The sequence below is a fragment of the Plasmodium malariae genome (genome assembly GCF_900090045.1).
Source record: "Plasmodium malariae genome assembly, chromosome: 3".
NCBI classification, from domain to species: Eukaryota; Apicomplexa; class Aconoidasida; order Haemosporida; family Plasmodiidae; genus Plasmodium; species Plasmodium malariae.
In genome coordinates this window covers 1,234,291-1,246,465 of record NC_041777.1, presented here as the reverse complement: position 1 = coordinate 1,246,465, position 12,175 = coordinate 1,234,291, and the positions used below count along the sequence as shown (strand labels likewise).

At 18.1% G+C, this 12,175-nt stretch overlaps 3 protein-coding genes across 3 annotated transcripts; all 3 read right to left on the bottom strand.

Moving 5' to 3' along the window:
- Positions 1-41: 41 nt before the first annotated feature.
- On the bottom strand, positions 42-919 carry PmUG01_03034700 (Plasmodium exported protein, unknown function; the record flags this gene model as incomplete). Its single annotated transcript, XM_029003085.1, has 2 exons — positions 42-713; positions 833-919. The coding sequence occupies 2 exons, from the start codon at positions 917-919 to the stop codon at positions 42-44; spliced, it is 759 nt and encodes a 252-aa protein (XP_028859554.1).
- A 2,966-nt stretch (positions 920-3,885) lies between these two features.
- PmUG01_03034600 (fam-l protein) lies at positions 3,886-4,873 on the bottom strand (the record flags this gene model as incomplete). The annotated part of the gene is made up of 2 exons (XM_029003084.1): positions 3,886-4,659; positions 4,787-4,873. 2 exons carry the CDS (start codon positions 4,871-4,873, stop codon positions 3,886-3,888), a joined length of 861 nt encoding a protein of 286 aa, XP_028859553.1.
- A 4,434-nt stretch (positions 4,874-9,307) lies between these two features.
- On the bottom strand, positions 9,308-10,075 carry PmUG01_03034500 (fam-m protein; the record flags this gene model as incomplete). The annotated part of the gene is made up of 2 exons (XM_029003083.1): positions 9,308-9,844; positions 9,980-10,075. The coding sequence occupies 2 exons, from the start codon at positions 10,073-10,075 to the stop codon at positions 9,308-9,310; spliced, it is 633 nt and encodes a 210-aa protein (XP_028859552.1).
- Positions 10,076-12,175: the final 2,100 nt, after the last annotated feature.

The window sequence follows — 12,175 nt, the reverse complement described above, 5'->3', positions numbered from 1 at the left end:
ATTTTATATAGATATATTATTTGTGTATATTTCTTATGGAATTATATATTATAACTGCTATGAAAGATTTTACTAATAGAAGGATACGCAGTATTATGTATTTCACGTTTCTTATTTATTATCTTTATATACTTTGCAATAAACCTGAAGAGATAAATAAAAGATAGTATAACTATAAATGTAAATATAGAAAATGCTACAATTTCTCCATAATACCAAAGCTTTGAAATCATAATTTTACCTTTTACATTTTGGGTTGGTATTAAAAAACTTAGTATTATTCCACTTACTGCATGGTAGCTCAATAAAACACAAATAAGAACTGCTTTTTCTTTTGTAACATCTTTTAAAAACTTAAAATCTGCAATAGTAGAATTCCTAAGTGTATTTCTATAGTACATTTTGTCGAATTTTCTTTTTCCTAATTTTGAATTTCTTCCGTAGTGCACAGAATTTTTACTTCTCCCACCATGTTCATAACCTCCTGCATTATATAATGAACATTCATTTTGCTTTTTATTTATGCCTTTGTTTACTTTTATACTATTATAAGTATTCAATTTTTGGTATTCCCTGATAGTTGGTATATCACCTTTTATATGTACAATATCTGAACATTTTTCCTTCTTATGCTTTCCTAGTAATCGATATGATCTTGTAACTTTTTTTATATCAGCAAAGTACTTTTTATACAAATATTCATTATCGATACTCTAAAAAAATAAATATACATGGTTTAAAAAATATATAAATTTTTTCTAACAAAGTAATAATAATAATATGACGCAAAAAATATGAATAACACAAATATCATTAAATAATATTATCTTACCATATCATTATCAAAATGACATATCCAAATTAAAAAGATAAACATAAAAATTTTAAATAAAAAGTTTAATTTAATTTTTCGTTCCATGATATATATTAGTAAAAATTAAATATATGCAATAAGAAAAAATTTATCAATCTTATAATATACTCCTAATGATAAATGATATTTTATTTTATTTTTATTTTTTCATTTTTTCGTAAGAACTTAGTAAAATGTATATGACATTTCATTTTAAAACGTAATCAAGAAAAAATAACTTTAAAAATATATTATATAATTTTTATCTTAATATTATTTATAATAAATTAACATTAACAAAAATATTATAATTTATATTCATTCACAAATACTAATGATATATAATTCAATATATTTAAAAAATTAAATAAATTTATTTCCAATAAATTTAATAATTATAAAAAAATATATGATTTTTTAACATTACTATATACTGTTTTGACATAGAGTATAGAATTCAGATAATGCAGATAAAACATTTGTTTATATATTAAGAGAATAATTAACATTTTTATTGATTTTTTTCTATTAATAATTTTAATTTTGGAAAAAATATTTCTTTTTAGAAAAGTGATATTTTGGAAATAATATATTTATAATAATAAATGCAGGAAAATATATATTATACAAAATACTGCATTTTATTTTTTATAGTTCTTGCATTAGTAGTACATAACATATTAACACCTTTATATACAATGATATATTTAAAAATAAAAAATATAAATACTAACTAATGCACGAAACTCTATATTATTTAAAGATAAATAATGAGGGATCTTTTATACATTTAATATAATTTTTTAAAGTCATATTTTTTTATTATTTAATATTTATATCATTATTTACGAATGAAAATTTTGTAAAGCTATAGACTTAAATATTTTTTCTTTTTTTCCTAATGTACATGTTTAGAAATAATTTAATAAGAAGCAAAAAAGAAAAAATATATAAAATATATAAATGATGAAGTAATTACTATATGTAATGTATTAATATAATTATAAACTTGGATGAATATTATGTTCTTTTTATTAAACCAAATGTAAATATGAATATATATTTTTGTTATTGAGCTTTTTTATAATAAATATTTAGGTACTTTTTTTTAAATATAATTAAATTAACAATGATCCATAGTAATAAAATAATCAATCATACCTTTAATTTATTGATAAGTTTGTAAAATACACTAGCTTGGTAAATTGTTGCGCAAAATTATTAAATATTAAAATTATATTAATATATCTTGTTATTTCTTGCAAATATTTTAAATAATAATTGAAAATACCTTTTTGTACTAATACATAATATTAACTGAAAAAAACATTATTTCATAAATTATAACTTTATTAAACATTAACAAAAAAATAAAAATTATATTAAAATTTATTTAGTAATATTTCAACGATATTATTCAGAACAATCAATATATTTTAGTGTTATATTCTGCACATCTTAAATATATACATATTAAAAAAAATTATACACGTGCTATTTAATTTACTAAACAGTACCTTATAATATCTATGTAAATGTGATAACTGAAACATGTTTTAATATTATATTATAATTTTCATTTGAACCGATAAAGAACAAAATTTAATAAATTTAATCTAATAATGAGAATTACTACCATTACATTCTTATGTTAAACATATATATTACCTTTATTTAATTAATTTCTTGCTGAAAAAAAAAATAATTTTGAAGTAGAAAAATTAAAACTCAACTAAAAATATAATATTTTATAAGTAAGAATTATCTCAAAAATAAAATAATATATTTTTTCCAGTTTTATCTAAAAAATGAGTGTTATAAATATAATTGGATTATTATCTCTATATAAAGTATATTATGTGTGTCTTTAATAACATATTAACCCTTTATTAAATAAAAATGCATATATGGAAAATAAGATATATATATATATATATATAAATACCTGCAGAATATTGTATGCTCGTAGAAAAAACTTATACTGTTTTGTACTAATAATTCTAATATATCTTTTTACAGATATATATACATATTAAAATTTTACTATAATAAGTAAAAAAAAAAAAAGTAATTTACATATATTATCTATTAATATATTATTATATTTAATTTATCAATATAATATCTTAATAATGTAAAAAATAAAAATATATATATATTTTTAATTTATTTATATATTATAAATAAAATATATATTTAATTAGTTTGTACAGAATTTGGTTAACACCACCGTTAAGTACATTTATAAATAATTTTAAGTTTTCATTTTAATAGTAATTATAAGGAAGCAATAACCTGGTAAATAAATGTAAATAATCTGTACTTAATAACTATATTCTTTTATCGTACATCTCTCACTTTAAATTTATGACAAGCGAAATAAACTAAAAGTGAATTTAATTTGCTTTTACAATAAAAATATTTTATAAGATGTTTCTCACAAAACATATTTTATAGAATGAAATTTAAGTTTTTTAGTAAAAATACCTATAAAAATCCATAAATCTAAATACATTCACCTTCTTTCACTAAATTCAAAACATTACATATGTATTACTAATTTAAAGTAAATAATACATATTCCTAATAACATGAAAGAATAACTATTTTAGACTAGAACAATATATAAAGTAGAAATAAACAATCTTTAACTAAAACATAAATTAACACAAGTACTTAATAAAAATATTTTAAATTTTATGTTATATATTAATTTTATTTCACACATATAGTTTTTCTATAAAAATCTAATTAAATATAAAATATATATGTATATGATGACAAAGATATTTAGCTAAACTTGGAAGATATTTTATAATACTCATGAGAAAATATTAAAACGTTCAAATTCACTGAAAAGCTAAGAACATAATCTATACTTGGGCACTAAGGAGTTCGTGTGGGGTTAGGTGTATTTAAAATATTTAAGCAATTATGAATGTATTTGATAAGCTCATAACTATAGATATCTCGTGTGTTATCTTATATTTATGACTTAATTACAAGAAGAAACATAGATCTTTCTATGCGTTTTATTTCTTCCTTAATTTAATTTTTTCAAATTTTTTAACTTTTTTATGATAGTAAATAACCCCTGTTATAAGTGTGACACCTAATATAATGAAGGGTATGAAATATATTAGAAAACCAAATAAATTGCACGATACATGGATTTCCGTTACCCACTTATCTTTCTTCCATACTGACGCTTCGAAAAACGGTTTTAATATTTCAGACCAATACCTCCCTAAAAGTATATTCAATTTTGGTCCTAACGTTTTCCAAAGATTTGGGGAGAAGGCATTCAATACCTCACGCAATCCTCCTAAAAGTCCTGTACCACCAGAATAGTCTAATATTAGTGATAATAATAATAAGAAAAGGAGTAATAAAGGTAGGAGTAGTCGTATTCCGTATTTTTTAAGTACTATTCTCTTATATAATTTATCACTAATTGTCCTATTACTTTTAAGAAAATTCTCATAATCAAGTTCTTTGAATATTTTTTTTTCCAGACGGGAATATTTTTTTGTTTCAAAAATACAAGATTTACTTTTTTTATTTAGTTTATGACTTTCCTCATTATTTAAAGAACATCCATTTGATTTGCTCTTTTTTGATATGTCTCTCTTCACATTATTACATATATTTGTTTTTTCGTTCTCTACATTATATGGTATCACTTCTCTTAATCCTAAAATACATGAATTTATGTTCTTTCTATATTTTGATAGTAATCGATAAATTCTTGTGTCTAATTTTTTAACACCATTGTATTTTTCATCTAAATATTTTTTAAAGGTACTCTAAAATAACAAAGCAAATATTAGTAATTTAAAAAAATAAAAAATTTCTTGCCAAAAAAAATTACGAATAAAATTAAAACAATAACAATCTGAATAATGTAAATATTCATAAATATTATTATAATACCAGTTCACTTGTGAAGTTTCCTATCCAAGATAAAAAAATAAACATCGCAAGATTAATTAAAAACAATAATTTCTTCCTTTCATCCATTATATAGATATTTAATATTGAAATATATTAAATAAAAAGTTAACAATAGTATAATATTTTTTTAAAGATGGAGGATAGTATAATTATTTATTAATTTAAATTTTATTTATCCTTTTTTTTTTTTTTTTCGTAAAAAATAAAATGTATGTAACTGTAATATATTGTACAATATAGACAAAGAAATAGAACATTAAAAAAACATTAAAGTATTTTTATATTATATTTTCACTAAAATCTCATTTTTTATCAAAATGAAAAATCTAAATTTATCCTTAATATTAAATAGACATAATTTAATGTAGTAGTGTAAATAAATTATTTTTGTTATTAATTCTCTTTAAATAATATAATAAAACAAAACTAAAGATTACTTATTTTTTCCAAGTACTCTTTATGCAGAATATAGAATCTATAGAATATATAGAATATAGATAAATGGCTGTTTTCTATATTCAAAAAATAATAAATAAGATTAAGTTTGTTTTTCCGTTATAATTTATAATTTTATAAATAATACTTTTTGAAGAAGCAGGTTATTATTTTTAATTAATGATAATCATCATGACAACATAATAATAGTAATAATAAATTAAGAAATTAGTATTTTATTCAATTTCTCATTATACATTAATAATAACACTTTCATTCTCTATTAGTTTATTATATATTAAAGAAATTGTATTTATATCATACTATCAAATCTATAAATAATATATACTTTGAAGATGAATTATATATTTTTTTTTTTTATATAAAGATATTATAAAATTACACTTTTAATTAAATTTAATTCATATAATTATTTATAAATTTAACGTTTCTAAATACTTCTAATAAACTACTTAATCTATTTTGTTAAATGTACATATTTAGGTGTATTATTAATAAAAAATAATAAAAAAAAAAAAAAAAAAAATATTTCTAGTATTAAATGTACCATTATCATAACAAGCCTAGTTCATTAATTATTTAGGTATGTATTAAAAAATAAAAATTCATATACTTTTTTATTATCAGTTTATTATATCAAAGTTATTCAAGTAACTTTTATAAAACGGAATTTAATGAACAATAATATAATTGTAATTATATGATATTAAATATACTTACGTTTCATTTTATGCAAGAGTATTGTATTGCACAATATTAATAATCTAAAATATACAGTTATTATGGAAATCAAATTTATATTAATAAATGTAGACTGTTATTCACATCTAAACATAATCAGTTCCCTTAATATATAACGATAATTTTTATTATTTATAGTATATTAACCTAATATTCATAAATACTAAACATTTTTCTTAAAAAATTTTTTACAGTAAAATACAATATTATAACCTCGATAAAATAAATTTTTAAATATGAAAACAAGAAAAAAGAAAAAATACCTCAAAAAAATGTAAATATATTAAAAGTGATATTACAAATGTACGAAAAGACTTAAAAAAAATATATAAAAACTCGATATGCACAAAAAATAAAACAAATAATTTTTACAGATATATATTATTATTTTTACATATAATTGCAACGATTTTCCAAAAAGAAATATATGATGGTAAATATATTTATTAACATATATTAATAGTCATTTTATTTTTTTTAAATATATTAGTATATCCTTATATATATATCTTTTCTCTATTTCTGCTTTATATTATTATTCCTAAATAATACGTTATGTTTCTGTATCCATTTGGATTTATTTAAAGCCATAATTTTCATGTACTATTAGTATTAAATGTTATTCATTTTTTTTTCCAGTTTTTCTTACATGCATATCTAGTTACATAAAAAATTATTTTTATAATAATCCAAAGAAATAAAAACATTATTAACAACTATTAAGCAGTACTTATATACGTAGACACTAATACATTTAATCGTACATTCAATTTACATGGGATAATATAGCTAAAAAAAATTTTTACTATACTTTTGTTTAATTCAAAGAAAAATGATAATATTGTACATTATAATGCTTGAAAAATAATAACATGAAAAAAAAAAAATATATGCATGAGTTGATGTTTTGAACTTATATCTATAATTATGACTTTTATTTTTGTAAATACTTTAGGACATAATTTATTATAAGTTTTTTTCATGAAATGTATACTATTAGAAAAATCTAAAAAAAATTATTATATACTTAAATAACTTATGTATAATTAATATTCTGAACAAATTATTATAAGATTTTTATTTAGAACAATACATTATATAATATCGTTAATAAAGAATAAAATCATGTAAAAGCCAGTATTGTATAAATTATTATTATACTTACTTATTTTTATTTCTAATAGTACGCGTACATATATATATATATTTTAATTTTTTCTATACATATTCAAAAATACTTACACGAAACTCCAAAAAATAATATATATTTTCTTTTTTATATAAGTACTAGAATTTATGTGAATATATTTTTACCAAAAAATTAAACTGCATTTTATTTAAAAGTAGTACCATAATATAAATTAAAGGTATTTTAAATATGAATTTATTATTCTTTATCTGAATTCAAAAATATTATTAAATCCTTAAATTCATGAATTTGCATATATTGGACATTCATAAATTTAGAACTTTTTATTGTGTAAAAAATAGGTTGGAAGCATATTACTGATGAAATATTATAAATATAATTTTAAGAATTTTATTATATTTATATTAACGGACAAGAAAATAAGTAGATATGATATGCCATTTACGGATCTATACTTATAATGAAATAAAACTAATGTAATAAAATTTGTGCTTTAATTAGTTATCTTTTAACAAATTCCAAAAAATATGAGATACAATTTTTAAAAAACATATATAGTAAATTATACATGTATAAAATTAAAAATAAATGCATTTTTTAGTAACATAAAAATAACTATTGAAATATGTAGCAGGAAATGTTCAATTTTATAGATTATAAAAACAACGTTATTGTATTATTCTAAAAGCTCCATCAATCATGCACACTAAAAGGTACAATGAATTAAGTTAAATTAGAAATGAAAAATTTAATTAAAAGATAGATTAAAAATGTGAATTATATGATGAACGAGATTAATTAGTGATATTTTCTTAAATTGAAAAAAAACATATATTTTTTAATTATAAAATCATTTAACCATTTTCGATGAAGGGTAACGTGGGAAACATATCATTTTTTATTGGAACTAAAAGTTTTGTCTTATTCAAGAAATAAATACATATATTTTGCTTTATTTAATGACAATATTTTAACCCACTTACTAAAGAATTTAATCTGAGATATGTTAAATTAAATTCATGGGAAATTTATAATATCTGACAATTATTAAAACGAAAATTATTTCAATAAATGATCCATAAATATTTGATTAATTTTAATTCATCCGTTTAATCCTTTAATAATAAAAACAAACAAATAATATATATATATTATTCATTTAACGACTATTAGTAACATACATATTTTAGTAATTTTTATAAAATTGAGTTACTGTCTCATTAATAATAATAGTAAAATTATATATTTTTTTAATTTTTTATTTTATTGAAACGATTCAGTATCTCCAAGTTAGTAAGAACATATAAGTAGCCAATAATTATAAAGTTATGTTTTTTATGATATAAATTAAATTCATATTTATACAACAAAAAAAAAATAAAAGTAACTATAATTATTCTTTCAATAAATATGTTTTATTCCATGTTTCTAATGAAATACCCTTTATATAATAAATATTAATTATTCTTCTTAGTAATATATACATATATATATATATATGCATATATGTATAAATGTATCAAACAACATAAGATCCCTTTCATAATATATAAAAAAATACATATTTCTCTATTTAAAATCTACAATGTGTTTTCATAAAAACCTAAATAATTAATAATTTCAGACTAGAATGAGATGCAAAATAATAAGAAGAATTACTTTGCAGGAATATAAATTATCACAATTCAAAATAATTATATGAATTGTGGTATCATTTATTAATTTTAATGAACAAACATATTTTTATATAAATGTATTTTAATATACAATTGTTTATATTGAGTTAAATTAATAATTTAAAATACCTGTTCGAAAACATTAAAAAATTCAAATACACAAGAACATAAAAAATATAACTATTTATATTTTTATATCGAAGAAATCAGATATACACACCTGTTTATAATACGTTTGATATTACATGCATGTTTATTAAGTAAATAACTAATAATATCATAGTTTTTCATATTAAAAGTTTCTCTAGATAAAGATATATATTCCCTATTATCTATTTTACTCAGACATTAACTTAATTTTTTCATATTTTTCATTATTCCTTAAAATCTTATAAATTGCTATTATAAGTATAACAGATAATATAATCATGAGAAAGCTAAAGAATACTATTACAGAATATTTGTCTGTATATTCTGTCAACTTACATGTAACATTATAAAAAAATTACCTAATGTATTACTTTCAATTGTTTTCCATTCAACTTTCAAAAATGTTAATCCTGGTGATATTGGGATTCCTATTCCCAGGAATAAAAAAATAAAAAATAGAGTAAATCCAAAACCGTAATTCCTAAATTTTATTTTCTTTAAATCTATATCACAAATTCTTCTCTTTTTTTCAACAATGTCATCAAAATCTTTTTTCTTTATCCATTTTTTTTGAAAATGAAAATGTTTTCCATCAAACATTCCACTATTATAATCTATAATTTCCGTGTAGTATTGCTGCTTATTTAGTAAATTTCCGTTTGATTGTTTGTTTTTACCTTTGGTCAATTTTTCATTATTACATATCTTTATTTTCTTGCATTTCATATTATTTAATATATCTTCTGTTAAACCTAATGTATTTGAATCCTGATCCTTTTTATATTTTGCTAGTAGTCGATAATGTATTGCTTCTGATGTACTATCGAGATTCCATTTCACATTCAGTGATTTGTTAAACATGATCTAAAAAAAAAGAGAAGAGTAAATATTTGTCACATATTAGAATACAGAATGAAATGATAAAAAACATCATTAATTAATATATAAAACTAAGAATATAAATAATAAAATTGTCTTTATATGGAATAATCATAGTACATCACTGCTAAAATGATATATCGGAGCTAAAATAATAAACGCAAAAAATTGAATGCATAATTTCAGCTTAATTATTTGCTCCATGTTATAGACCATTAATATTGTGATATGTTCAGATAGAAATAAAATAATATTATTATAATATAATTCAAATTAACAAAAATACTACATTTGTTTAAAATATTTATTTTTATTATTGCTTCTTAAACACTTAATATAATGCAAAAAACTAAGTGGAGTTTTACATCTACAAAAAAAAAATTAAAACTTTATATGTATATTACAATATTTTTAACTTAATATTTTCAAAAAAAAGCAAAGTTTATTTAAAAAAAAATATAATATATTCATAAATATTCAAAATATATAATTTTATTGATTAAAGTAATGCATTGATAAAATAATTTTTTTTATTAAACTTTTTCATAATATAAAAATGAAAAAAAATGTTTTTTAAATATTTAGAAATATTGAGCTTATATAGAATACATAGAAGGTATATAATATATATATAATACATTTCCCTACATGTTGCAAAAATAATTACTAATTTTACGGATTTTACGATATTAATAACCCTAATTTTATTAACATTTTTTTTTAAAAGAAAATTTGATTATTCTTAAAAATATTATTCATATAAATAAAAAAATTGTTTTAATAATACATAAAAAAAAACATTATATATTACGTCAATTATAACGCATAATTTAGTTTCATCTGAAGCACATATAGTACTTTATACGCTATAATATAATTAAATAGGTATAATTAATTTTATATTATATAATCCATGAAAAAATGTATAGTTTAGTGGAAAATAAAGACTAATTTTTTATTTTTGCTAAAAAATTTTTCACAACAACTTTTCTTGATTATTTTTAACTTATATCAATACATTTAAATGAAATGCTTCTAAATTCTTAATTTTTTTTTTTTTGACTAAATATATATACTTAAAAGAACTATAATAAAGAAAAAAAAATAATTATTACATAATATACGTTATTATGCACATAATTTAGTTTTAGTAAAGTATTTGCCTAATTCTTTCTTTAATATAAATATATATAGCATTCGTTATGAATTTATTTTATGGTATATATTAAATTAATATTTATAAAATTAAATTAAATCAACAACTACGTAACTGCTCTAATAATATAATAAATATAGGTATCATTTAATTTATTTCTGACATATTTTATTACTCAGAATTAATAACCTTGTACATATATTATTACTAAAAATTAAAATTATACAAATATATCTTAAAATTTTTTATCAGTATTATGATACACAAAATAAAACCGTCTTTAGAAATATACGTATATAATAAAGAAAAGAATATAATTACATGAAGTATTATAACTTTTAATACTAACAAAAAAAAATATATATATATATTAATGTAAAATTATAAAAATAACAATTTTAGCACTTAATGTAGCATTAAAAAAATACCACTAAAACTTTACTCAAATCGAATAATGTACAATATAACATAATATTATCAAGAAAAAAGATATTTTAATATATAAAATATTAAATATTAAAGAATAATACACAGAAAATTCTTTTATATATAGATACTTTTTATTCGATTGTTATAGAGTTTAGAATAAATTATTTATAGCTTATTCATAAGCAAATATATAACTCTTAAAATTATTTGTAAAAATATAACTTGTCTTAAACTAAAATAACTGAAATAAAGGTTATGTTTTAAGAAATATATCTTCACAACAAGAAATATGCATATACGAATATTTTTATTGATCACTCTTACTTACGCTAACTAGGAATAATTATAAAAATATAATATATTAAACATATTACTTTAATAATATAATAGTAAATTTATAATAATTTTCCTAAAAAAAATACTCCTATAAAAAATATTTAAAAAAAAAAAAAGTTTTAGTTCTATAATATATATATTTAATATTTTACAACTATTTATATATTTTGTTTGTTTTATAGTTTTAGTAATATAGATTTATTATGCAAATTTATATTTAGATTAAATTTTTTTATAGTTATTCATATTATTCACTTTTTCATTAAATCATTTTTCTTGATATATTTTTCATTTTTTATTGCTTATACATTGTTAATATACTAATGTTATATTATATATTTGCTATGATCATGTATATTTTAAACATTAATAATATGGTATTATATTCAAAAATA